The following is a 27,433-nucleotide window of genomic DNA, read 5'->3' on the forward strand; positions in this document are numbered from 1 at the left end:
TCACTGGTTGTGAAGGCATTGGCACCGGTTCCTCTCTCCACTAAGAACTTGTAGATGATGAAAGATGAATACACGTGGAGGAGAAGTGCTTGATTGATATAGAGCAAAATAATGCCAAGAAATATGATAGGTCAGTCAATATTAAATATTGGTTGACTTGTTGAAAAAGCAAGAAACCACATCATAAATGGCCAAATAAAAATGCCTAAATACTCAAGAAAATATCCTGGTACCCTAGCCCACTGAATCACATGCACAAACTCATCCATGAATTGACATATTTGCTAACAATGACCCTTGCCATGTAGGATAGGGAGCACACCTTCATAAAGGAGGCTTTGCAGTTACAACATTGGATGAAGGCTATGAAGCAAGAGTTGGATTCTATTTAGTGGAACGGCACTTGGGACCTTGTGTGTAGGCCCGTTCATAGGAAGATGATTGGTGTCAAATGGGCCTTTAAGACCAAATATAGTGAGGCCATTTTGGATAAGCACAAGGTGTGGCTCGTTGTTGCAAAGTGCTTCGCACAATGGCTAGGGATGGATTTCCATGACACCTTTGCACCTATAGCTTGGATGGCTACCATTAGGGACGTTCTTGCCTTAGCCAACCATAGGAGATGGCCAATTTATTAGCTTGATGTGATGTCTCCCTTCCTAAATGGTGATTTGAAGGAGGAGATCTATGTTGAGCAGCCTCCTGGCTTTTCCTCCTCAACTAGACAGGTGTATAGGTTGAAGAAGCCCTTTACGGCCTCAAATAGACTCCACGTGCTTGGAATGAGAAGATCGACTCGTTCCTCCACGGGATGTTGGGGTATTGATGTCTCTTTTCCGATCCCAAGTTATATGTCCCCATCGCCGTTGGAGGGCATGTGTTGTTTGTGCTTTATGTGGATGATCTTATTTTAATAGGTGGCCATGCCAAGAAGGTCAAGGAGACGAAGGAGGCACTATTACACAAGGTGTTCGAGATGATGGATATGGTTATTCTCCATTTCTTTTTAGGCCATGAGGTTTACCAGACTTTGAGGGGGATTTTCATCTCCTAGCGCGGTATGTGTAGGAGCTTTTGGCCACGTTTGAGATGGAGAGATGTTAAGGCCATTTCTACTCCCATGGATCTGGATTGAAAGGCTACGGGCCATGCATATTCACAAGCGGCGGATGCTTCTTGCTATAGGTAGTTGATTGGGTCCTTGATTTGGCTTCTTAACACTTGGGTTGATTTGTGTCTAGGATAGGACACGCGTCATTTTGAAAGTGACAAGTATCCCTACGCTTCTCATTTTGCTTCACACTTGTTATCTTAGTAGAGACACTTGCCTTTTGTAGCCTGCACTTTTCCCTTTTGAGCATTCAACCTCACATTTCCATATGTCCTATTGCTAAAATTTCAGCTACATGCTATGTACATCTATCTATTACCCATCCAAGGAGCACTCTGTACTCAGCTTCACTAAATTAAAGCATGAAAGAAAAAATCAACTTGCTGCCCAAAGTACGTGGAAATTAGTGTCTCAAAACCTTGTTTTCAGATTTGCAGCAAATCAGTCCCATTATGTATGGTTCCAGCACTTTGTGTCGTGGTTTGTTAAAGAGAGAGAGAGAGAGAGAGAGAGAGAGAGATAGAGAAGGTTGAGAGAGAGAGAGAGAGAGGAGAGGCTTGAGAGAAAAAGAGGGTGTGAGGAGGTTGAGAGAGAGAGAGAGAGGCTTGGGGGAGAAATAAGAAAGAAAGAAGGAAAAAAAAGAAAGGAGTAAGAAAAAAAGAAAGTTGTAGACTTGAAGGAGAGTGGCCAAAAAGTGCCTATTTTTTTGTACTAAATTGTACGGATACGTACCGTACCGTACAGATCAGTCTGTACTACGTACGGAGGCAACCGTGGTTTGTTTGAGTAAAATCTTGTGGGTGGGGCTGGTTCTCCAAGAGTATGCAACGGAAGAACATGAACATGGAGAGAGAAGGGAAGAGAGAGACCGATACAAACACAGAGAATAGAAGGAGAAATCTACATTGATGTGAAATGGATCACTGAATACAAATGTGGACCGATCAGTCCCTGCACTCAGCCTGAAGCATCACTCAATGAGGGTACTAGATCAGGCTGATGAAGAATGCATCGAATGACGGAGAGAATGTTGAACTTGCAAATTAAGATAAGGGCTGCCTGAATAGGAGATTGAGCCCATATTGGCCGATCAACATAGAAATGCTGGTCAAGAAATTGGCCGGATGCTTGTGCAAAATTGCCTGCTTGTGCAGCCACCACCCTCAAACCCAATCGCACCCTGTCCATAGTGTGAAGGCAAGGCCTAGGGTGTAGAAAAACAAAATGCGTAGTGTGAAATAAAAGGCAGTTGATGTGAATACACTTGTTAACAATCTAAAACTGAAATACACACTAATGAATGGACTTAAATAGTTAGAGCTCCGTCGTCTCCATTAGACTTGATGGAGCTCACAACTAGGAGATGAATCATGACAATATGAAATAAAATTAGCTAACACCGCCTCTCAGATTCTTGGGAGTGTTTGAAGACCCAACAACCTCATATAATGAAGCATAGAAGCTTGAGGTAAAGGCGCAAAGAGATCTATTGAAATTGGCTTGTAGATCTGATCTATAGGGCAATGAATATAAACTTACAGTACACATACTTTTCAATTCAGCAAAGCAAATAAAGGGCACAAAGAACTTGAGAACTAGAGAGTGTTAGCTTGCCATATTTTGTTAGTCTATCATCTCATGGTTGTGAGCTTTGTTAGGGTTTGACGGAGACATTGGAGCTTAGGCAGTGTTTTCGTGTTTAGTCTTGTGTGCATTTCTTTCTCAATCAATGTCAATTGTGTTCACTTGAGTAGACAGCCATTTTTCTTACTTTGCTAGAGGCTGCCAGCCCTAGATGATTGCAATCAGCCTTGATAGTGCCACTCAGCATCTTTGCCACCAGATAGTGTTGGTCAGCTAGTTTGGCCGGTTTTCTGTTACATATAGCAGCCAGTGTGCTCTAGGCAGATCACTTGTGTCTTCTGTTGGTTGCATCTTTGCCTATGTTGCCATCTTCGGCATTGGCATCATCATCTCTAACTTGATTTGGTGCCCTCATTGACGCGTTGTTGGGTGTAAAGGCCCTTTAAGCTCCTCCCGTGTATATACTACTTCACACACATGAACTCACCCTAGCAAGTGTAAGTGTACCGTACCCTACGTATAAATACATTCTTTCATTCTTTGTGTGTACCACATTGGTACACACCTATTTGTCGACTCACTCTAACTCTACCTCATAGTTCAACACTATTCAGTTCTGGATCATTGAGCACCTCGATTAATGCGCCTGCTCTCTGCTCTCTCTTTATCTGTTTCCTTTTCAACTCTACAAACTGGTATCAGAGCCAATGGCTCACGCCAGGTGACAGTGCAGTCATCACCATTGTGATCAAGCGCAATAGTTTGGCGGGCTATTGAAGGGTGGGCAACTAGTCGACAGCACACAAGGGAGCAAACAGTCAACGGGAATGAGCATGATGGGCGCTAGGCGATAGGGTCGGGTATAGGCATAACTGGCCAGGCGACAACTTCACGAGGGGCCAGGTGACTGACTGCTGCACGACGGGCGATTGCTGTGCGGTTGCTGCGTGACGAGCGACAGGTGCCGACAAGTCACACGGTTGCATGGACGACGGGGAGGTCAACGGCCCCAATATTTTTTTTAAAATCAGAAATTTTCAGTTTTATTTATTTCCCCTCTTTCGGGTGTTCAAGTGAGCAAGCACAGAGTCCGGATCCGTGTAAATTTCCTCCTTAAAATTTGGGGCTTTTCCTAGATTTGGTGCCAAACACATGTGTCAGTGACTCCTGATCCATAAATTGCAGACATTGAGTGCACTGGTCTTAAAAATTTTGGGGATTTTCAGATGCAAGTGAATTTTTTACTTGTTTGAGCCAAATTCTTGGAAATTGTGCACTATAGGACCCCGAAATTTGGGGCTTTTGCAGAAATTGTGAAATTTCTGCAACATTAGCTCGTACTTGATGCTCGGGAAGATTGTATTGATGCAATTGGAGCAGATTCATTGCAGAAATTTTGGGGCTTTTCACATTGGTAATGTATTTTGAGTCGATTTGAGACTGGACAGTGAAATTTGCAGCAGATCCACTGCGGAGTGGGAGTCTTTTGAGTTTTGGATGCTTCAAATATTGAAAAAGGGCAGCTTCTCTTGGTACATGTATTGCTGAATACTCACTATGCAGTGAAACAATGGTCAATGCATTTGGTTATTTTGGTGATATATTACTGAAGTGGGAGTTGTCTTTAATGCAAATGTATCGGTTTTGATTCGTGTATATGCTGTAATTAATACTTGAGACTGAAATTACATCTAAATATCTGCTTCTTGGATGCCTTGGAAGTACAAGAGTGTGTACTTGCTGTTATAGTTCAGCAACCTTGGTATTGGCTGAAAGCATTCAGCCCTTTATTGCAGTTATGTATTGCTGAAGATGGCTGGCAGTGCATCTACATCTAACACAAAGAATCTCTTTGAGATTCGTAAATTCGATGGTAATGGTTTTGATATTTGGAAAGATCATATGCAGGGTATACTCTTTCTAAAGGATTGTGATGATGCTTTAGCAGAATATAAGTGTCACAACTCTATAGAAACAGAATTTGTATCCTTTTTCATTAATTTGTCTATATAATGATTTATTAAATTTATTTCCTTTGCACTAATTAGATATAAAGAAAAGTGCATTGGAGCTGGCCACTGATGAGTGGTCACAGGTTATGGTGGACCCACGCGGTGGGTTAGAGAAAAGATAGTTCACACTTCCACCTATATGGCTCGATTGGGCGCCTGTGACTAGAACTCACGCATATCAGGGTTAGACTCGCACACAGAAAGGATTGATACCTTGAAGTGTGGGCTAGATCCACCAGAACAGACAGTTACAATCAACAAGATGGCATGATCATGAAATGCTTGTATAATGTGTATGTGTGGGCTGAAAGCTTGAAATGCACATTTCTTTGCATAGGAAAATCACATGAAGATTCGGATACCATTTTTGCGATGTATACGGAAAAAGCTTTCATATGACACCCATATTGGGGGGGGGGGGGGTCCCTAAATTTTAGGAGGTCCCTAAATTTTAGGAGCCTCGAATTAGCCTAAAAATGCTAGTCCTAAAAAATAGGGATGTCATTCTAAAAATAGTAAGTTCTGTACTCTGACTGTGCTTACTAAATTTGGTTGTTTCTATTCTTGACAGTATTCAACCCAAAAAGGAAGGCCATAGAGAAGAGACAAGTGTCAAGACACTTGTCACACAAGTTTCCAAGTGTCCCACCACTTGTCACATCTCATGACATGTGGCTGGACACTTGTCTTGTGCTACTTCACTTTCCCCTTTTGTACTAGCTCTTCCCTCTCCTATAAATAAGAGCTCGTTTTTCTTCATTGAACATCATTTTTCTTTGCTGTAAACTCATGTACAGCACCCTCAGATAGCCAGAAATTGGCCCCATCCATCCCCATCATCATCCCTCACTTCTCCATTATCAAATTCCTCCATATTCCCTCTTCTATCACTGCTATTTTACAGGACAGCAAGCCTGTAAATTCATTACAGCACCTCCTTTTCAAGCTCTTTCTTCCATTTTAGCAACAAGAAGCAAGCCCTATCCATGTACTATTGTTCAACGATGCAGAAGGCTGATTTCTCCTTTTTCTTCTCTCATACTGTAAAGAAATCAGTTCTTATCATTGCATAATAGATAATGCATGTGTGTTTGTACATCTTTGCATGATCTTGTGAGAGTGAGAATTATTTCTTCTCACTCTCAGGTTGATTGTAACTGAGCTTTTCCCTAAGGGACTTGGGTTGAGCAGAAATACATTCCTTCGGGGGGGGGGTTGCCCGTCTTCAACCCTCAATCTTGTCTTCATTACTTTTACATTTTCATGGCTGTAATTTTGTGAGTAATTTTCATTTTCAGCTTTAAGTGTTCATTCTCTTTTATATTAAATCTCGAAAACAAGCGAATATCATAATTGTTAAGCATACTACGTTGTTCGGGGCGTTTACAGTGGTATCAAAGCTTTGGCTCGGTCCTCAACCCCAACACTGGTAGTGCTTACAATTATAAGTTTGTTTGTTTTCAGCCCTTGCATTGAGTGCATGAGCATATTTTTTTTTTTCTTAAGAGTCTCAATGGATCAGTCGAGTGCTATCCTTCAAGCCATTCAAAGTCTTAGAGAGGAGAATCAGCAAATTCGTGACCAACTTCTCAAACTAGAAAAAGTTGAGAATCCCAAAGAATTCAAGGAAAGAAGCCCATCTGCTTCAAGGAGACAAAGCCATACCAATGAAAGGAGCCGATCAAGAAGTCCAACTACTTCTAAGAGGCAGTCCCATTCTACTTCAAAACAAAGAAAGAGATCGCGTCGAAGCTCATCCTCTTCTTCAAAGTCATCTGGTGCCTATTCTGATGGATCCTCTTCTAGTAACGAAGAGTCACACCCTTCTCGTGGAAGACCTCATCATCGTCAAAGACATCGACATTCTTTACCCTCGTCTCCATCTTCATCCCCATCAAGCACTTCATCATCTTCAACCTCAAGATCCGGGCATGGACGAAGGCATAAGAAGAAGAAGAAGACTAAGTCACTATCTCAACTTGAAAAGAAGATCAAGTTCAGTATGTATGACGGTTTCCGAAATCCTGATCTTCTTCTGAAGTTTATTCGTTAATTTAAAATTTTGTATGGTCGTGACAAGTATAAAGAAAAAGAAGAGATTAAGTTTGCAGCTTTACATTTAACCGACTTAGCCATACTTGGTGGACGGGGTTGGAATATGATCATGCTGCCCCAAAATCATGGAGGTCCTTTGTTCGCATGATACAAAGCCAATTTCTTCCTGTTTATTTCAAAAGAGATGTAAAAATGGAATGGGATCGGCTTTGGCAAAGGAAAAATGAGTCACTTGGTGACTATACCAAGAGATTTTGGGAGCTACTTTTGAAGGTCCAACATTTCAAGAAGATCAGCAGTTCGGAAAAGCTTAGGAAGTTTCAAGGAGGTTTGCATTTTAAACTTCGTACTGCTCTTAATCATTATCATTGTTCTAGTCTCAGGGAACTCATTGACCATGCTGAGACATGGGAAATGGAGCACAATGGCAACAAATCATTCCAAAAGAATGATAAGAAGAGAGTAGCTGATGATGAGGAGTATTCAGCCCCAAATGAAGGACAAAAACAGCGGCAAAAGCAGCCATAAAATCAAAAGAAGATGAAGCCCTATGCACCTCCTAATGCTCCTCAATTTCACTCTAATCTATATCCACAAGCAAAGCAACTTTCCGAAGAAGAAAACCAACGCTTCATGAAAGAAGGGAAGTGCTTTAAATGTGGACAAACAGGCCACATAGTGAAGCAATGTCCAAACAAGGGACAAAGCAAGGTTTCTGACAACAAGCCTAAGTCGCCAGTGAAAATCAATGCTATCAGCGATGTAGTTGCAAACACAACTCACACTCCAGAGACGCACAAATTATTAAAAGCTTGGGGATAGTTGCAAGGTAAGCAAGCACTATTCTTGATAGATCTTGGGGCGAATGAAAATATCATTTCCTTGCAATTAGCTAAAGAGCTTGGATTAAAGAATGAAGAGATGGACACTCCGGCAGAAGTTCGCCAAGCTTTAAATGATGATGAAGGTGACACAGTGAAGACTGTGATATCCTACATTGGCAAGCTCAAGTTTCAAATTCAAGGCTACAGTGACGAAGATACCTTCTGTATCGGAGACCTTGATGGTTGCGATGTGATTCTTGGCATGCCTTGGAATCATAGAGTAGATTCAACCATCTTCTCTCAGAAAAAGAAGGTAGAACTCACCAACAAAGGCAAGAAGTACGAGATCCAAGCTGGAGTTTTTGGAGACACCATACCTATGGTAAGCTATATGCAAGTCTCTAGAGCAATTAAGGATTGTGTTCAATGTTGTTTGCTTTATGTCACTGATGTAAAAGATAATATGAATGCTGAAAACCAAGAGCAACTTCAGCTCTTGGAAAAGTATAAAGATTGTTTTTCGGAAGATCTTCCTTATCAGCTTCCCCCAGAAAGGCCAGAAGACCATCATATTGATATTATTCCGGGCAGTTCTTCTCCTAATATAGCACCATACCGTGTGAACCGTCCTCAACAAGAAGAAATCAGAAAGCAAGTCGAAGACCTACTTAACCGTGGGCTAATTAGGCCAAGTAGCTCACCATTTTGTTTACCGGTTCTTCTTGTTCAAAAGAAAGATGGCACATTCAGGATGTGCATTGATTATCGAGCCCTCAACAAAATCACTGTGAAGAATCGGTTTCCTATTCCCAGAATTGACGACATTTTGGATCGTCTAGGAGGCTCAAAGGTTTTCAGCCGCATTGATCTAAAGAGTGGTTATTATCAAATTAGGGTAATACCACAAGATGTACATAAAACTGCTTTCCGCACTTCATACGGTCTTTATGAATTCTTGGTGGTTCCTTTCGGATTAACCAATGCACCAGCCACCTTTAATCGAATGATGGAGCGCATCTTTAGAGAGCATCGACAATATGTCGGTACTTTCTTTGATGGTATTCTTGTCTTTAGCAAGAATAAAGAGGAGCATCATCAATACTTGGAAATTGTTCTACAATTACTTCAACAAAATCAACTCTTGGTAAATGGTAAAAAGAGTGAATTTTTCATGCATAAAATAAATTACCTTGGGCATGTTATCTCTTCTGAAGGGATTCGGATGGATCTTAAAAAGATCAGGATAATCCAAGAATGGTCTCATCTTCATGATGTACATGAGGTGCAATCGTTTCTTGGCTTATGCTCTTATTACTGCCGCTTCATCAAGCATTTTGCACATGGCTTCTCCACTTCATGACCTTACAAAGAAGAAGATCTCTTTCCAATGGAAGGAAAAAGAGAAGGCAACCTTCACAAGGTTGAAAACAGCTCTTACTTCTGGACCTGCTCTTATCATTCCAGATCTGGTAAAACCATTTGTGGTGGAAGTAGATGCTTGTGGTGATTGTATTGGTGCATTGCTAAGTCAAGAAGGCCATGCCGTAGCCTTTGAAAGCCGCCGTCTAAATGATGTGGAGAAAAGGTATGACATTTATGAAAAGGAGCTCTTATGGTGGTTTATGCTTTAAAGATATGGAAACATTATCTTTTAGGCAATGAATTCCTTATTAAAACTGATCATCAAAGCTTGAAGTATTTCAAGACTCAAAAGCATTTGCAGGAGAAACATGCAAGATGGGAAAATTTCTTGTCTATGTTTCATTTTCAAATTATGTACACTCCAGGGAAACAAAATGTAGTTGCTGATGCACTTTCTAGAGTGCCTCACATTATAACTATTACAGTGGCTCATCATGAAGATTTTCAAACGATGAAGAATACTTATGATGAAGATACTGATTTTGCAGCAATTTGGTCAAATTTACAGCAAGGAGGTTCTCATCCAGATTATTCCATCAAAGACGGTTACCTTCTCATGAACAATCGCCTTTGTGTCACTCTTCCTGTTTGACAAAAGGTGCTTAAAGAAAGTCATGAACCCCCTTATGCAGGGCATAGAGGGAGGGCAGCCACTCTAAGTGCAATTGAGCGCTACTTTTATTGGCCAACATTACGAAAAGATACACATAACTTCATTGAGGCTTGTCTGGTATGCCAAAAATCCAAATATGATAGGCAGAAGATTCCAGGATTGTTGCAACCTCTTCCAGTGCCCAAAGATCCATGGGAATCTATCACAGTGGATTTCATCTCAGGTATTCCAAGAACACCTCAAGGTCATGATATGATTTGGGTCATAATTGATAGATTCAGCAAACAATCACATTTTATTCCATGTCATAAAACATTGAAATCCGCACAAGCTGCAAGACTATTCATTCAACATATCTTCAGATTACATGGTATGCCTTCTGAGATCATTTCAGATAGAGACTCCAAATTCACAAGTAACTTTTGGCATGCTTTATTTGAGAATTTGGGAACCACTTTAAAGTTTTCCATCCTCAAACTGACTGCGAAACAGAGGTGATGAATCTCACTCTTTTGGATATGTTGAAAGCTTATGTTAGTGAACTTAAGTCACAATGGGAGAAATATCTTCCATTATTGGAGTTTGCTTACAACAATACAGTGCACTCATCCACAGGGAAAGCTCCAAAAGAAATAGTACAGGGTAAAGTGATTCCTCCTCCAATTATTCGCACTAAAGATAAGATTTTTGCTGCTGATGAGTTTGCTTCAGATTTAAAAACCGCAATGAATCAAGTTCGAGCCACTATCAAAGTTACCCAAGAGCGACAAAAGAAGCAAGTAGATAAACGAAGAAGACCTTTGGCTTTTGAAAAAGGTCAATATGTCTTGCTAAAGTTTGATAAAAGCAGGCTCAAACAAGGTTCTGGTTAAAATTCATCTTTTCCAAAGCTCTCCAGTAGATACTTTGGACCCTTCAAAGTGATTGAGAAAATAAATGAAGTTTCTTATCGACTTGAGCTTCCGACTCATTGGAAAATACACAATGCTTTTAATGTAAGCTTGCTAAAACCTTACATAGGACCAGAACCAAAGGAACCCATTACTGAAGATCCCCTAGAAGTTGAAGAAACAGAGCAACTCTTGGAACCTGAAAAGATTTTGTTTCTCAAGGATCGAACCACGAGAAGTGGCCTTGTGACACGAAAATTCTTACTAAAATTCAAGAATCTACCCACAACAGATGCACGGTGGGTAGATGAAAAATTCATGAAAGATTACCCAAATATTCTACAGTAATATCAAGAAGCTTTTCAGCTGAGGACAGTTGAATAAAAGCCAAAGGGCTGTCATAACTCTATAGAAACAGAATTTGTATCCTTTTTCATTAATTTGTCTATATAATGATTTATTAAATTTATTTCCTTTGCACTAATTAGATATAAAGAAAAGTGCATTGGAGCTGGCCACTGATGAGTGGTCACAGGTTATGGTGGACCCACGCGGTGGGTTAGAGAAAAGATAGTTCACACTTCCACCTATATGGTCCGATTGGGCGCCTGTGACTAGAACTCACGCATATCAGGGTTAGACTCGCACACAGAAAGGATTGATTCCTTGAAGTGTGGGCTAGATCCACTAGAACAGACAGTTACAATCAACAAGATGGCATGATCATGAAATGCTTGTATAATGTGCATGTGTGGGCTGAAAGCTTGAAATGCACATTTCTTTGCATAGGAAAGTCACATGAAGATTCGGATACCATTTTTGCGATATACACGGAAAAAGCTTTCATATGACACCCATATTGGGGGGGGGGGGGGTCCCTAAATTTTAGGAGATCCCTAAATTTTAGGAGCCTCGAATTAGCCTAAAAATGCTAGTCCTAAAAAATAGGGATGTCATTCTAAAAATAGTAAGTTTTGTACTCTGACTGTGCTTACTAAATTTGGTTGTTTCTATTCTTGACAGTATTCAACCCAAAAAGGAAGGCCATAGAGAAGAGACAAGTGTCAAGACACTTGTCACACAAGTTTCCAAGTGTCCCACCACTTGTCACATCTCATGACATGTGGCTGGACACTTGTCTTGTGCTATTCCACTTTTCCCTTTTGTACTAGCTCTTCCCTCTCCTATAAATAAGAGCTCGTTTTTCTTCATTGAACATCATTTTTCTTTGCTGTAAACTCATGTACAGCACCCACAGATAGCCAGAAACTGGCCCCATCCATCCCCATCATCATCCCCCATTTCTCCATTATCAAATTCCTCCATATTCCCTCTTCTATCACTACTGTTTTACAGGACAGCAAGCCTGTAAATTCATTACAGCACCTCCTTTTCAAGCTCTTTCTTCCATTTTAGCAACAAGAAGCAAGCCCTATCCATGTACTACTGTTCAACGATGGAGAAGGCTGATTTTCCCTTTTTCTTCTCTCATACTGTAAAGAAATAAGTTCTTATCATTGCATAATAGATAATGCATGTGTGTTTGTACATCTTTGCATGATCTTGTGAGAGTGAGAATTATTTCTTCTCACTCTCAGGTTGATTGTAAATGAGCTCTTCCCTAAGGGACTTGGATTGAGCAGAAATACATTCCTTCGGGGGGGGGGGGGGGGGGGTTGCCCATCTTCAACCCTCAATCTTGTCTCCATTACTTTTACATTTTCATGGCTGTAATTTTGTGAGTAATTTTCATTTTCAGCTTTAAGTGTTCATTCTCTTTTATATTAAATCTTGAAAACAAGCAAATATCATAATTGTTAAGTATACTACGTTGTTTGGGGCGTTTACAATAAGCCTGTTGCTTTGTCAGATGAGGATTGGGCTAAAATGAATAAAACTGCCATTACTTACATTAAAATGGCCGTCACAGATGATAGCTTGGTTGATTTAAAGGGTCTTGATACTGCCTATGTAGTTTGGGAGAAATTCAAGGCTACTTATGAGAATACAACTCCTGTCAATCAGGTACATCTCATGTGGAAGTTGATCAACTTGAGGCTTGATGAGTCTAAGCCTGCCTCAGAGCATTTGAATGCTTTCACTGGTATTTTGAGTCAATTACAGGATGTAGGTTTGCCAGCTTTTGATCCTAAATTAAGGGCTATCTTCTTGCTCATAACCTTGCTCGATTCATAGGAAGCATTGGTTGTGTCGTTGAGCAATAATCCCAACTTGACATTTGATCGTGTGCGTGGTTCTATTCTCAATAAAGAGATTAGACGCAAGGCAAGTGGGAAAAACTGTGGATTAACCTACAATGTAAGAGGAAGAATTGAAAAAGATATAATGTTGCAAATAAAAACAAAAATTGCAGCAAAGCAAGGAAAAATAGCAAGATGTAACTTGTTATCAATGTGGTCGCAAAGGGCATAAAAAGCCCGATTGCAAGTACTTTAAAAAGGAACAAGAACACAAGAAGCAGACTAATACAAAAGGCAAAAAGAATGACAAGGATGACAGCTTTACCCTTAAAGAGACAGAAAAAGCAAATGTGGTATCTAGTGTTATTATTGAGGAAATAGACGAGGATAAAGATGCTGATTTGTTGGTTACATTTTCAGATCCACTTGCTATTACAGTGGAGGACATGTATATCACTAAAACAGATGTGATAGATGCTTTGTTGTCAGCTCATGATGGTTTGTCACAATCGTGGATTGTTGATAGCTGTGCTTCTTTTCATGTAACTCCATCTTTGGAGTGTTTTTCTACTTATGCAGAAGGTAATCTCGGAAAAGTCTACCTTGGCAACAATCATGCATGTGATATTGTAAGAATGGGCACCATACACCTGGCTCTAGAAAATGGTCAGGAATTGATTCTTCATGATGTTAGGTATGTACCTGGTATCAAGAAGAGCTTGCTTTCTATTCAGCAGCTAGACAACAAAGGTTACTTCTCTACTTTTGGTGGTGGTATGTGGAAAATACAGAAAGGATCTATGCTAGTCACTAGAGGTGGTAAAAAGGGGACTTTGTATTATTTCTATTGCAAGCCACTTCGTGGAAAGTTTATTGTAGTTGCTAAAGTATAGTCACACATGGAGTTATGACACAAGCGTCTTGGACACATGAGCCAAAAGGGTTTGCAGGCATTCTCTTCACTTGCAAGAGTGGATGCGAAAAACTCAAAGCTTGACTTTTGTGATGATTGTATTCTTAGTAAACATGTAATGAGTCCATACTCTCAATGGAGCCTCTAGGAAGGTATGTATCTTGGATTTAGTCCATTCTAATGTTTGGACATGCCAATAAAAACTCAGTGGTTTCCGTTATTTTGTCTTTTATTGATGACCATTCTAGGAAGCTATGGGTCTACTTGCTTAAGTAGAAAAGTGAGGCATTGGATGCTTCTAAAAGGTTTTGCATTGGTTAATACTCAAAGGGGCTTAAAGTTAAAATGCATAAGAGCAGATAATGGGGGAGAGTATGTATCTAAAGAATTCAATATGTTTTGTGATGACAATGGGATTAAACGAGAGCTTACAGCTCCTTACAATCCATCATCTAATGGTGTGGTTGAGTGAATGAATCGCATGTTATGTGAGAAGATTTGGTGCATGTTGTCCACGGCTAATCTCTCGTAATCGTTTTGGGGAGAGGCACTTACAACCGCAGTGCATATTTGCAATCGATCTCCACACTGTGTACTTGAAAGTGGCATCCCTGAAGAAACTTGCTTCATATGACCAGTTAAGGGTCTTTGGTTGCGAATGCTATGTACATGTACCTGTTAATAGTAGAACCAACTTGACATGAAATCTCATAGAGGCATCTTCATGGGTTATGGAGATGAAGGTGAAATGGGCTATAAAGTTTGGGTTCCAAGCATGAAAAAGGTGCTACGCAGCCGGGATGTGGTATTTAATGAGTCAAAGCTGTTGAAAAATGTCACATCTAATGACTTGGACAAAAAGAAAGTTAAATTTCAGCATGATTAGTTACTTGAGCAGCCATCAGCCACTGAAAATTTAGCTTCTTTTGATACTGATATGACAATTAGCGTATCATTATTGAGCTAGATGAAAATGGGCAGCAAGGGGATGCTGAACATCAGCTTGAGTACCAAAATCAGCATGCTGAAAATGAATTATATCAGCCTGAAATTGTTATTACAGCAACTTGAACATGCAGTTCAGCAGCCAAACAATGAGGTCATTGACATTCCCTTGGATGTGGATCCATTACCTGATAACATAGATCATTGGGTAAGAAGGTCTACACGTGTCAGAAGACCTATACAAAGATTTGATCCTTCTTTGGACTGCATTTTGCTCACAGATGAAGGTGAGCCTCTTACGTATAAAGAGGTCTTATCATGTGAATTAAAGAAAAAGTGGGAGCTAGCTATGTAGGAAGAAATGAAGTCATTGTATCAGAATGATACTCGGGATTTGGTTACAATGCCCAAGGATAGGAAAGCCTTTCCTAACAAATGGGTCTATAAAATCAAATGTGTGAATGGCAAACCTAAATACAACGCCAGACTTGTGGCTAAGGGCTATACACAAAAGGAGGGCATTGATTTTCAGGAAGTGTTTTCTCCTGTTGTCAAAATGACCACTCTTCGAGTGTTATTTGCCATTGTAGCATCTATGGATCTTGAACTTGATCAGATGGATGTTAGAACTGCATTTCTGTATGGTGATCTAGAAGAAGAGCTGTACATGAAACAACCTGAAGGCTTTGTTATACAAGGAAAGGAGCATTTGGTATGTAAGCTTAAGAGAAGCTTATATGGTTTGAAACATGCTCCTAGACACATACGTGAACTCACCCTAGCGGGTGTAAGTGTACCGTACCCTAAGTATAAATACATTCTTTCATTCTTTGTGTGTATCACACTGGTACACACCTATCCGTCGACTCACTCTCACTCTACCTCATAGTTCAACGCTGTTCAGTTCTGGATCATTGAGCGCCTCAATTAATGCACTTGCTCTCTGCTCTCTCTCTCTCTCTCTCTCTCTCTCTGCTTTCGTTTCAACTCTACACGCGTTATGCTGTGTGCACGTATTGATCAGTCCGTTGTCATTTTCAGCTTTCTTTCTAGATTCAATGCAGATTTCTCTTCCATTCCTACTGTTTTTCTCTTCTTTTCTATCTGTGTTTGTGCTCCTCTTTTGTTGTGCACGCTCACATGGTATCATTGCCTAAGTGAGGGGACAGGTTTTCTACAGAGAAGACCACCCTATGCTGAAAATGCAAATTTTCAGCCTGCTGTTTGCTGCAGAAAACACAGATTTTCTGCATTCTAGAGGTGCTTTCGACAAAGGTGGGACATCTACAATTGATTTCTTGTAGGTGTAGCTGATTATTCTCTATGTTTGGGCTCTTCTATAGCAAAACGTAGTAGATTAGTTTGTTTGCAGGTTTAGAGACATGGATTATCACTAGTTCCAAGGCTTTGATGACTTAGATGAGGAGTCTATTCATGCTCTCTTTGATAGGCATGTGATCATCTCGCGAAGATCGGAGGTTAGCATCCCGTTCTACATGGGAACCATCACTTGACTGGTTGCGAAGATCAGAGCAACCATCTCCTTCCCTCTTTGGTGAGCCCGAGGCACCTGATTGTAAGTTAGAAGCTTTGCATTATTGCTGAAATTATGCTCAGCTGTGTTGATTACAGCAAGTATATCTTTACATGGTACATGGTGATATAGGATCAAGTGGTGATGATGTTGTCATTCACTTGGTGAAGGGGGAAATGCAATGCATGATTTTGGACAAGGTTCTCAGCATGGACAACAAGCTAAAAATGTGGGAAATGACCCAAATGTAGGAACTTCCATGCCCCAAGATGTTGATGAACAGCAAGAGCGTGAAGAATTTGATGATAGATTCAAAGATCGGATGAGGACAGTAGCAAATCTCTTTACTGAATTGGTAAAGGATCCTTAGTTTACTCGATTCTTGAATGCCTCAAAGAAGGATAGCAAAGGCAAAGAGAAGAAGACACCTTCTAGAGCTTTAGAACAACCAGAAGACTAGAAGGAAATGCCTAAGCCTTCATTGGAAGAGCCCAAAGTTGCGCATGAGCGCAAACAGTTGGTACCCACGGGACAAGTGCAAATGTATGGCCAACTTGGTAGTGCCAATCCATGGGAATATGGACAGCAGGGTGTTCATGCAAATTCAAACATGGGACAACAACGATACTTTGGTGGTACCACTTTTCATACAATGGTTGGTCAAGGGCCGCATATGGGAATGTATGGCACAAATCCCTATGGTATGCAACAGCCAATGCATGGTTCTCAACACACAATGTATCCAAGTATATCAGGTGGAATGCACAATCCCATGTATGGCAGTATAGGCATGATGCATGGGGTATAAAGTGGGCTATAAGGACATGAAATTTGACTTGCTTTACTTAACATTTGGATTGATTTTTAGTTAAATGTTTTAAGTATGTATTGCACATATGAAGTGCAACTGAGATTATTTCATATTTACGAGCCAAGGGCTTGATGCTTATTCTAATTTTTGTTGGGTGTGCCGTCACCAGGATTGTAAAAGCTTATTCTCTTCCCTTAGCATTAGTGGATGTCAAAGGCAAAAGTTGTCTTAAGCAATGTTGCACTTATACTAGGTGGTTTCTAGTACTAGAAATTGGCCTAAGACATTTTACTAGCCATAAGTGTCACTTGGTGACACTAGGGATTTGGCATTCAACGACACTTAATACTAGTCTGGGGGCTAAAGAAGGCTCAAGAACACTTGGGAGATGAATTGGCCTAGCCAATTTAATTGTTGGCTGGTCAGACTAAATTTTTGGGCACGAAAATAGTTATTAAATTAATTTTCAGAGTTTCAAAGCTAAAAATTAATTTAATAATGTAGATAATGTTGGGAAATGGAACCAAAAGGCTGCCACTTGGCTACACTTGTCCATGCAAGTGGGAAAGACATTATTGAGTTTGGGGGAGAGAGAGAGGATCATTCCGGCCTCGTGCAAGTTGAGACAGATAGAGATAAGGCTACCGTAGCTGCTACAACAGTTGGCATGCCATTTCTAGCCAGCAAGAGACCCTCCAAGAGTTGGTGACATGCCCTGAAGAGATTACAATAGTAGGTGACAGCAGTTTGAGGGCTGTTTCAGCCAAACAAACATCATATTTGGTGTGTTCCATCAATGGAGACAGCTTTCATGGTGGTCTAGATAGGGGAGCAGCTGATTTCTTCCATTTCCTTGCGATGGAAGTCTGAATTTTCTCTCTATTCAGCATTGTCTCTCATTCTCCAGTCATTTCCCAGCCTTGCTTTGAAGATCTCAGCATTCTAATCTTGGGAGGTTGAGAAGTTGTGTTTTTCTCTACTAGAAATCATAATTTACAGCAAATATTAGGGTTTTGACAGCAACTTGGGGAAGCGTGCTAAGAGATTGAAGCCTGAAAACTTGAATTGTCATGGTTAAGAATTAATTCTCAGTAAGATTCAAGTGAGGGACCGGCCAACAGTCAGATTTGGGGCAAATTTCATTTTGCAAGGAGTTGGTGAAGGCCAATTGCTCGAGCAAATCAAAGGGTAAATTAATTCGAAGACTTGCTGGTCATTATTAGCAACAAGGGGCTTTTGGATTGCCAAGGGGATTGAAGGAATTCCATTGTATTTGAATTCAATTGCAATTAAAGATAAAGAAATACCAAAAGGAGCGCCAGTTTTGGGGCCAACAGGATGTCCAATGTCCAAGATTGATTGTTAAATGTTTGTCTTTCAGCATTGTATTAATTATTGCTTGCTTAATTAAGATATAATTAGGTTATTACCAAACCCTCCACGGAAGGAAGACTGGTTTCACTCACTAGAGGAGAAGTGTTGGTGGCAGAAGTAATCCCCAATTGAAGCCAAAGTATGGTTTGAAGGACTTGAAGGTGGCCCTTGCTACTATCGAGTTTATTTTTGTGCATCTATGCGAGGTTGAGGATACAACCCTTTCTTCCTCCATTGATGAGAAGCCATGGCTTGTTGATAGTAGGCCCACTTCCCATGTGACGTACTGACAGGATTTGCTTCAGGATTGTCATTCAGAAGGTATTTGGTCACCATTGGTGACAACTCTTTTGTGCTAGTTTGAGGAGTGGGGAATATTTCCCTTTTGTTATATCGTGAGGCTTCAATGGCTAAAGTCCTTTATGTATTGGATTTGGGCTTTAACATTCTTTCTATCCATGGTTTGATATAGCTAGGTACTCACAGGGTCTTTACCTAGGATGATGTGATTGTTGAGGACTCTTTTACTAATTCTATTCTTTGGATAGGTACATTAGAGGGTGGGCTTTATAAGCTCATTGCCCTTGTTGCATCGACTTTCCATGAGTTTGGGCTACTTTGGCATGCTCGTTATGGGCACCTAAATTTTGACTCCATATGCAAGGCTCCTTGAAAGAAGTTAGTGGAGGGACTTCCAGATTTTCCCCTTGTTCACACTTTATGCCCTAGCTGCTTTATGGGGCAAGGAGTATAGGCAGCCTCATCCATAGGTTGCTTCTTGGAGGGATACTATGTCGCTAGAGTTGGTGCATACCTACTTATGTGGACCTATGGGCATGGCCTCCCTTGGGAAGGCCAAGTATTTGATGGCCGTACTTCTTGGAGTACAAGAGTGAGACACAATTTAACTTTTGCAATTGGAAGGTGTTTGCGGAAACACAAATGAATTTCAAGGTTTGAGGTGTATGAGTTGGCCTTAGTGACAAGCTTTGTTCTAATGTTTTTTCTAAGATTTGCAGAGATCACAGCATTTGGATGGGATATTGCCATTTGAATACACCATTTGAGAATGGTGTGGTCGAGCTTGTGAATCGCACCATGCTTGAGATGGCTCAGGAGCATAGGAGTTTCTCTCTCTCTCTCTCTCTCTCTCCCTCCCCAAAAAACTTATAATTTTGCACACAATTGATGATGTTGAACAAAAGTTTGCAGCTGAAAAGGCATTAATGTTCACAAATGTTGGTGTAGAATGTGTAATTGGTCTCAATGTTGATGAATTTGGACAAATTTCACAAAAGCCCTAAATGCACATGATGAAATTTGGCTCAATGGCGGTAGTGGCAATGGTGGCTCGTGAGCTGAGTGGTGGCAGTTGATAAGAGGTATGGATTTGATATCACTGTTAGGTTAGGTTTCAGCAACACACACACACACACACACACTCTCTCTCTCTCTCTCTCTCACACACACACACACACACACATTCTCATAGTGAACAAGTGAATAGCAAGAGGAGTATTGGAAGGTCACATCCACCATGTGAGATTGATAATGAAAGTACAATTCCTAAGGTATTGAAGTACCACACCCAGTGACGGATATTCACATGGGAAAAAAACCCTTTTTCAACTAGAAGGTAAAAAGTGCTCGTGGATAAGGGAGCGTTCATGCTAGAACTATGGAGGAATATGATAAGTGAGAAGTGTAACAATCGGTGTCTATGGAGCCAAACAAGGTAGGAGGGAAATATGTAGATCTTGTGGAGCTATAGATGGGCAACAACTTTTGTGTCCTAGTGTGGAACTGACTACAAAGTTGAAGGAGCCAAATAGCCTCTACCTCTTAACGGAGTAGATTGTCGAAAAGACGGTATCGAAGAGTCTCTCTTGTGGTGGAGCGGATTATGGAGCCATGGGCTATGGAAGCCACTAGATCCAAAAGTAGGTGGGGGAAACTTCCGTAGTGTATTCCAATGGTCTCCAAGAGGGCTCATGGCTTTGTGAGGTCTTAGAGCCTCTACAAGGGTGTAGTGTGCATTTACAGGTGTCTCATTGCCTTGAGCATAATACTCTAATAACCAATATAGAACGATCTTTATGTCACCTAGAATAGTGAGGTGGCACAAGGAATGTTGGGACGTAGACACATATACTTTAGTGGGGTAGGGAGCAAAGGTCAATGATGCTGATGTCTAGTGGAATGACTATTCCTACCATAGTAGGAGCACCTAGTGGTCCATGCTTCCATCTTTGGAGAAGCCATAGCATCAGTGTGGCAAATGCGCCAAGGGAGGCTGGGAGGGAGAACAAGATAATGATATTTCCCAAATAACGCAGTGAAAATAATTTGTGTTGAGAAATAGATAAATGATGTATGCTCTAGGAAGAGCTGTCTTGAATCCCATATGCACAGTGAGGAGAGTGGAACAATCCAAATTCTATAAAGCATTGTGCTTGACTATCATTTTCATATGGAATGAATACAATGTCATGATGCTTTGTACTTTCAGTTAAGTGTCTTGACTTTGTTAGTCCTACACAAGATTGTATTTATGAGTCCAAGCTGCCATCTTGAAACCTAATTCACTTGTGTAACAGTTTGTCTTTACTTGTCTATGTCATCATGAGTTTGGTCCTCATCTTCCACCCGCCATAGCTTGTGTCATGCTGTAGATCCGCATTTTCTAACATGGTATCAGAGCGCAGCTGAGCATAGCACAACTCCATTTTGCTCCATCTTGCTCAGCTTGAGCTCAGTCCATCTTAGGACAAGTCCAGGATCTCATCTCCCACTCCTTCTTCTCCACTTAACCTTGTGGAAGCCATAGCCAGCAGTACCCTGCCTGCTTGAAGCTCTTATATCTCTCTCTACTGGCCAAATCTTACAGACCTTCCTTCTGGAGAAGTGTTCCCCCACTATTGAAGTTTCTCTGTATCACTTGAAACATTAACATTGCCCTATTTGGAGCTCAACATTGTCACAACTGTTAGTTGCTGTCATAAACTCAGTCTGTGGCTTGTAGGACATACCCTTCATAGAGGACTTGGATCTCTCTCTAGAGGCAATATCTTCACAAAACTCCTCCTAAAAATATCCTCCTAACATCAAGGCGCTCCCTCCTGTAGACTCAAAGCTTGACATTAACCATCATTCAAAGCAGCATTACAAAAATTCGTAAGTTTTGCTCGAAAATGCGCCTGCCTACGGGTCTTCTACGATATTTGTAAGTCCAAAGCTCGTCCTTGGCATTGTCTCTTGACCTTCTTGTTTCAGGCCTGGCCTCACTCACTGGTTCTCGTTGTTCGACCTGTGCTTGTATCAGTTTTTCCAACAAGTCCTTGCTCTCGTTAGTAGGCTTGACTATTATGTCAGCACCTTCCTTGCCTTTCCCTTGAGGTTTAATGAGGTCACCCTTGCTAAAGGTTGTGACTATCCTCACACCCGGTAGTGTCAGGTGTATCCTCTGTGCTACATAGTCGGCCTCACACTTGGTCGCCCTTTTGAAGGGTCTTCCTAGGAGGGTTTCTTTCCCGCAGCTAGCACTATTTGGAGGAACATGAAATAGGATAGGCAAGCTTTCCGTTTCAATTGTCGCAAGGATTTTGCACTTCCCTATGAGTGCTTGTGGGTGTCCCCCATAAGGGCTAAGAGTTGCACTAGTCGGTGTGAGCTCTGGTTGGCCTAGTAGTGTCTATGATTCATAGGTCAAGATGTTAAAATCTGCTCCCTTATCAATCAGAGCATCAATAGTATGCTTTTTTTTCGCGGTGGGGGGTGTTGAGAAGATAGACAAATGATGTATGCTCCAGGAAGAGTTGTCTTGAATCGTATATGCATAGTGAGGAGAGTGGAACAACCCAAATTCTATAAAGCATTGTACTTGGCTATCACTTTCATATGGAATGAATACAATGTCATGATGCTTTGTACTTTCAGTTAAGTGTCTTGACTTTGTCAGTCCTACACAAGATTGTGTTTATGAGTCCAAGCTGCCATCTTAGAACCTAATTCACTTGTGGGTAACAGTTTGTCTTTATCACTTGTGGGTAACAGTTTGTCTTTACTTGTCTATGCCATCATGAGTTTGGTCCTCATCTTCCACCCGCCATAGCTTGTGCCATGCTCTAGATCCGCATCTTCTAACAATTTGGAATCTGAAAATGTTGTCAATCTTGCAACCTTTCTTTACTTTCATTGATGAAGAGGATCTTTAGCTCTTTGAGTACTTGTATTGTGGCACCATGTTAAGCAACGAAATAGTGTGCTCTAATACCATGTCAAGAAATGGTAGGGTTTGTGGGGAAAAACTTAGTGTATGGCAAACACCAAGTCAAAGAAACTTAGAAAAATTGAAGAAGATGGATGAAGACTAATGAACACCAAATTATGCTCAATGAATCATGTTGATATAGTGGGGTAGAGCTCAAAGATAATGGCATTGCCGTGGCTGATCAGGTGGCAGCACTTGAAGGAATTTTCATTGTGAAGGGAGAAAAACATAGTCCTTCGAGCAGAGGTGTCTATGGTGTGGAAAGGGGCTGCTCTATGGAGGGAGTGAAACACAATCCTTTGGGTAGTGGAATGTTGAAGTAGACACCTAGAAGATGAAGGACAACAGCTGAGGGAGGGAAACAATTCTTTGGAGTTGCTGGAGATGAAGGATATGCTGAAATGTCTCCCAAAATAATGGCTGTTGTCAAGATGATTGCTAGGCAATCAAGCAGAGAAGAAAAATGCCAGAATGTTGCCAAAGATCTCTCCATGTAAGTGGATGTAGACAGGCAATTGCTGGCGCTGTCCTTCAAGGGTGAAGAAAACATAAAAGTGCAGGTATTTAATATAGGGCTGATAAAGAGGGTATAACCTACTATAGAGGGTACGAATCTACTGCAAAATGCAGCCTCCATAAAGTGGCTGATGGCTGGGAATTGTTGCTTGGGTGCTGAGTTGATGAAGATGATCTGCTATACTAGTCCAAGGAGGAGTGAAAACAGGAAATTTAGGAGTGGAAATGATGAAGAACAGGTCGTTAGGCTGAAAGCTGAGCAATCTGGAGTGTTTGGAGCTGATGGTGCTGTGAAGAAGACCTCCAGAATGAAATTGCCTCTGCTGGTGTGATGTCACAATCAGCAAGACAGCACCATAATTTGAGATATCTGCCAAGGTAGGGGTGTGGACAATAGTGGTAAAGGGTTGAGGCTGAAGGTGTGATGGGGGAATGATGAAGAATGAATGAGAGGGTAAGTATGGAATGGTGAAGGGACCTTTGACCCGACAGAATCACATAGTTAGTAATTGGGGAAACTCTCTACAAGAGTCACAAATACATATGAACTAATAATCTTGCGCTTGCGTAGCACCTACTTGGTGTATATGGCTAATTGGCTCTCCTTATGTACTTTAATGACCAAAGTGTTATGCTTTCATACTCTTTACTTGAAGCACTTCAAATGTATCTAAACCTAAGATAATATATTGACCATCATTATGCTAAGATAATTCAAATTTTCTTCTTAAGTTGAGCTTGGTGTCCTTTCAGCCCTCTTGAAGAATTGGGCTTGGCCAAGCTTCTAAAAAGAGTTGGCCAAGGTTAATCATAAAGAGAGTTTATATGAGCTTGGCCCCAAGGCCAAGATCAACTTCAAGGGACTTAAATGAGGGCCATATGACCATAGGGCTAGAGTGCCAATCTCATTCAAACTCAAAAGTTAAACTTGGCCTTGGGGCCGATCTCCTGTTAACCCTCTCAAAGAATTGGGACCAAGCCCATTCGAACTCTCTTTGTGATTGACCTTGGTCAAGTCTCTTTAAGATTGAACTCAGCCACCTAGGGCCAAGATCAACTTCAAGGGATTTAAAAGAGGGCCATATGACCATAGGGCTAGAGGGCCAATCTCATTCAAACTTAAAAGTTAAGCTTGGCCCTAGGGCCGATCTTTTATTAACCCTCTCAAAGAATTGGGGCCAAGCCCATTCGAACTCTCTTTGTGATTGACTTTGGTCAAGTCTCTTTAAGATTGAGCTCAGCCATTGGGCCAACATCATTGAGATTGAGTTTATAATAAGCTTGGCCAAATTCACTTCAACTCCTCTATCTATAACTGAGCTAGAACAAATCTCTTTATGCTTGGGTTTGGCAATCTCCCTTTAGGACTGAGGGCCAAGGTTAGTTTAAACTTTTCTAAGATTGAACTTCAAAAACTTTCAAGCTCATTTAAACTCTCCCTGTAATTAGACTTGGCAAAATCTCTTCATGTTTGATCTTGGCCAACTTGCTTTGGCAGTAAGTCCAAGCTCCTTATAATCCTCTCAAAGAATTAGTATTGGCATAAGGCCAAGGTCCCTTAACTCTTTTTGATATTTCTGGTTGATGTTTAGATGTATTTGGTAACGATGCTCTTGATGACCTGATTTAGTTGTTCAAAGGCCAAACCTTGCAGTGCCTTATTATTTCCTGGTATTGATGTATCTAGAAGGATTTTCAACAGTGAATTGTGTTTTTGATTCTGTGGTTTTGTGACTGGTTTTTATGTGCAACAGAAGGAGCGTGTTGAATTTGTCATTTTTTCAGTGCGCAAGCGGTTCACAGAATTTTGTGCCAGGACTGAAAATGGTGACAGCCTTGAAAGTGTTCGAGATATAGAGCAAGAGGATGCTAGAAAAGTTTGGAGTACGGATGTTTACCTTCCTGAATTGCTTTGCTTGCTTCCAATTGCAGTGTCTCAATGCCCTCTGCTCTTGTTTCCAGGTATTTATTTTTGATTTGTACCTGCATCAGGTTTGCTCTAAAGTGAAAGGCATCAACAGCTCATATTACTCAGTTTTTAATGAAAACTTGTATGCTTCATGCAGAATGCATGATATTTGGCCTTCTTACCACAAGATGGGGCTTTCTTCTTCTCTGTGCCATTCTTATAAACAATCCTTCCATCGTGGTAGAGGTTCTCTCTCTACTTTCACAATTTTTATCATCACATCAAGAGACTTTTGGCCTGTATTTAAACACTCAGTCAGAGCTGCCACCTGTAAACTTCCAGCTTCACACAGGAACTGGTGTTTCATCTCTCTCTCAAGAACGAGTAAATACGACAATCATATTTTGTGTGAAGCAAGCATTATTAACAATGATGCAGCTAAGCAGAGTGTCATGCTCAATGGCATTTCTGTGCAGAGATGCCCTTGTTAAAAGCCGTGCCTTTCCGGGTTTAGTTCTGTATGTAACATCCCAGTTCCTTCATGACGAGTTAGACTTTCTATCAAAAGTCCTTTTTTCGTTACAAAAAACGTCTGAGTGGATGCTTTATTACTTTCGGGCTGGAAGAAAAGATCCTCTTGATGCTCTAGTGCCACTCTATGAAGAAATAATCCTAATGAGTGAGTCGCATTTGATGCGTGCTGAAAAAGGTTTGCAGGCTGCTGCAAGGGATGAGCTGGCTGCTATTCGTATTCGGAGGTCCTTACTTATTGATGCTCAAACAACCAGGGAACAGTCTGGCTGGTGTGGACAATTACATGGTCATTTAAAGCTATTCTGTGCCCTTATTTGTGCAGCTGACTTTCACCCGTTGCAGGAAGAGGTTATATGTCAGTTGCATGCTTAGTCTTTGGCATCCTTTTTCATCTTTAAGGGGATTACTAGTGTGAGTTAAACACTTTACCCTCATATGACACGTGCCCATTTGCAGGCTGATTTTTGGTTGACGTCATTATCTGGAGAGTTTGCAAAGTACCACCCAATTGGATTCCCTTCTCAGCAGACACTGCTCTTAGGGATATCATTTTTCTGTCTGGTGCCTGGTTTGTCTAGCATTTCAACCAGAAATCTTTTTCATAAGTCACTATCAGCCTTGCTGAAGTCAAAAGTATTGGGAGCATCGAGGTGCTGTGCAGAAACTGAAACAGCCGTCTGGTTTACTGTTCAACTACTTCTACAACAATATTCTAATATCATAATGGTGTAGTAGCTCGTTCCTTGTTTTGTATATGTCAAAATTTCTAAGATGAGAGATTGTGATCTCTACTGTCATATGAGTTTCATAAAGCCATGTTACTGCATACCGACTTAGACTTTTGAAAAAGAAACCTTTAGTGGTAGAAAGTGGAGAACCACTTATCTGACTCTCACCAATTGGATTTTCCAGGTTGTGAGGGAAGTTCTGGGAATGCACGTCAACTTTCGTAGTTCACTATTGAAAGACCTACGTGATGCTTCTTTGACTGCTGAGGTCATATTCGACCCCACTTCAATAACTAAGGCTGTTGCCTCTCTGCGACCCAGAGGACCTATTTCAACCAAAACGTATTTTTTCCCCCCTTAACTATTTTGGCCTTTTGATAATGAAGTGCAGTTAGTACTGGAACCTGGCTGTATGCCTTAATGTAGATAATTACATGTTTTGCAGGAAACAAGGTTACTTTACCCTCACATGTCTGGAGCAAATGCTAAGTTCAGGACATTTTTTGCGGTATGGAGTTGATGTCTCAGAAGCTGTGTCACATTGCATTGCTGTTTCTTCCGAGCCAATACATCCTGTATGATCTCCACTTGTAGTAAGTTCTCATCTTGTCATTTGGTTCATTGCTTGCTGAGTATCTCTTTCTATGAAAGTTAATCAATGATTGAGCTTTCCTTTAAGCTTGAAAAACTGCATCTTAGCATTTTTTTTTCCAGCAATAAGTGGATAGATGTTCAAGAGATTTTCTGCATATCTGGCACAATGAAAGCAGATGGAAGCTTTGCATCAAAATCTGCAAACTGCTGCACACTCAACTTGATCTCATTTACTGTAGGCAGTGACGATTCATCTCTTTGTAGTAACAGTATACTACCTTTGATATCTTGTTTACATGGTTTATTTCTTAAGAAATTCACCTAGTGCATAACCATGGTCGATGTATATGAAGTGACTATCACATTGCGAGGCTGTGCAGCCAGCTCATCATGCTGGTCTTAGCCAGTAATCTTCAAGAGTAGCTGGTGAATCTTTGTTCTTTGGAATGCATGAAAGTGCATGGAAACAAAGGTTACCCCATCTTTTCCCAGGATGAACATGCAGAGTTGGGAGTTTTTTCCCAAGTTCAATGCTAACTTCACTGCAGCAATATATATTGATCTCTTTTGGTGGGGGCTGGTCACCGGTGACC

General features: G+C 40.9%; 1 protein-coding gene across 7 annotated transcripts in view; it reads left to right on the forward strand.

Annotated features, from left to right (window-relative positions):
* The window catches only part of LOC148038517 (uncharacterized), a 74,396-nt gene that overhangs the window by 9,599 nt on the left and 37,364 nt on the right, over positions 1–27,433 (forward strand). For 6 of the 7 annotated variants that reach the window (XM_087672966.1, XM_087672944.1, XM_087672960.1 and 3 more), the window contains exons 2-6: positions 24,830–25,037; positions 25,142–25,866; positions 25,975–26,244; positions 26,431–26,588; positions 26,692–26,821. In XM_087672966.1, the coding sequence (XP_087529092.1) occupies positions 24,830–25,037; positions 25,142–25,866; positions 25,975–26,244; positions 26,431–26,588; positions 26,692–26,821 (1,491 nt within the window). The remainder of the gene's footprint in view (positions 1–24,829; positions 25,038–25,141; positions 25,867–25,974; positions 26,245–26,430; positions 26,589–26,691; positions 26,822–27,433) is intronic. The other variant, XM_087672973.1, reaches the window with a different exon arrangement.

The sequence above is a fragment of the Lygodium microphyllum genome, chromosome 3, assembly GCF_053477565.2.
Source record: "Lygodium microphyllum isolate KBCC chromosome 3, Lygodium_microphyllum_v1.1.10, whole genome shotgun sequence".
Taxonomy (NCBI): domain Eukaryota; kingdom Viridiplantae; phylum Streptophyta; class Polypodiopsida; order Schizaeales; family Lygodiaceae; genus Lygodium; species Lygodium microphyllum.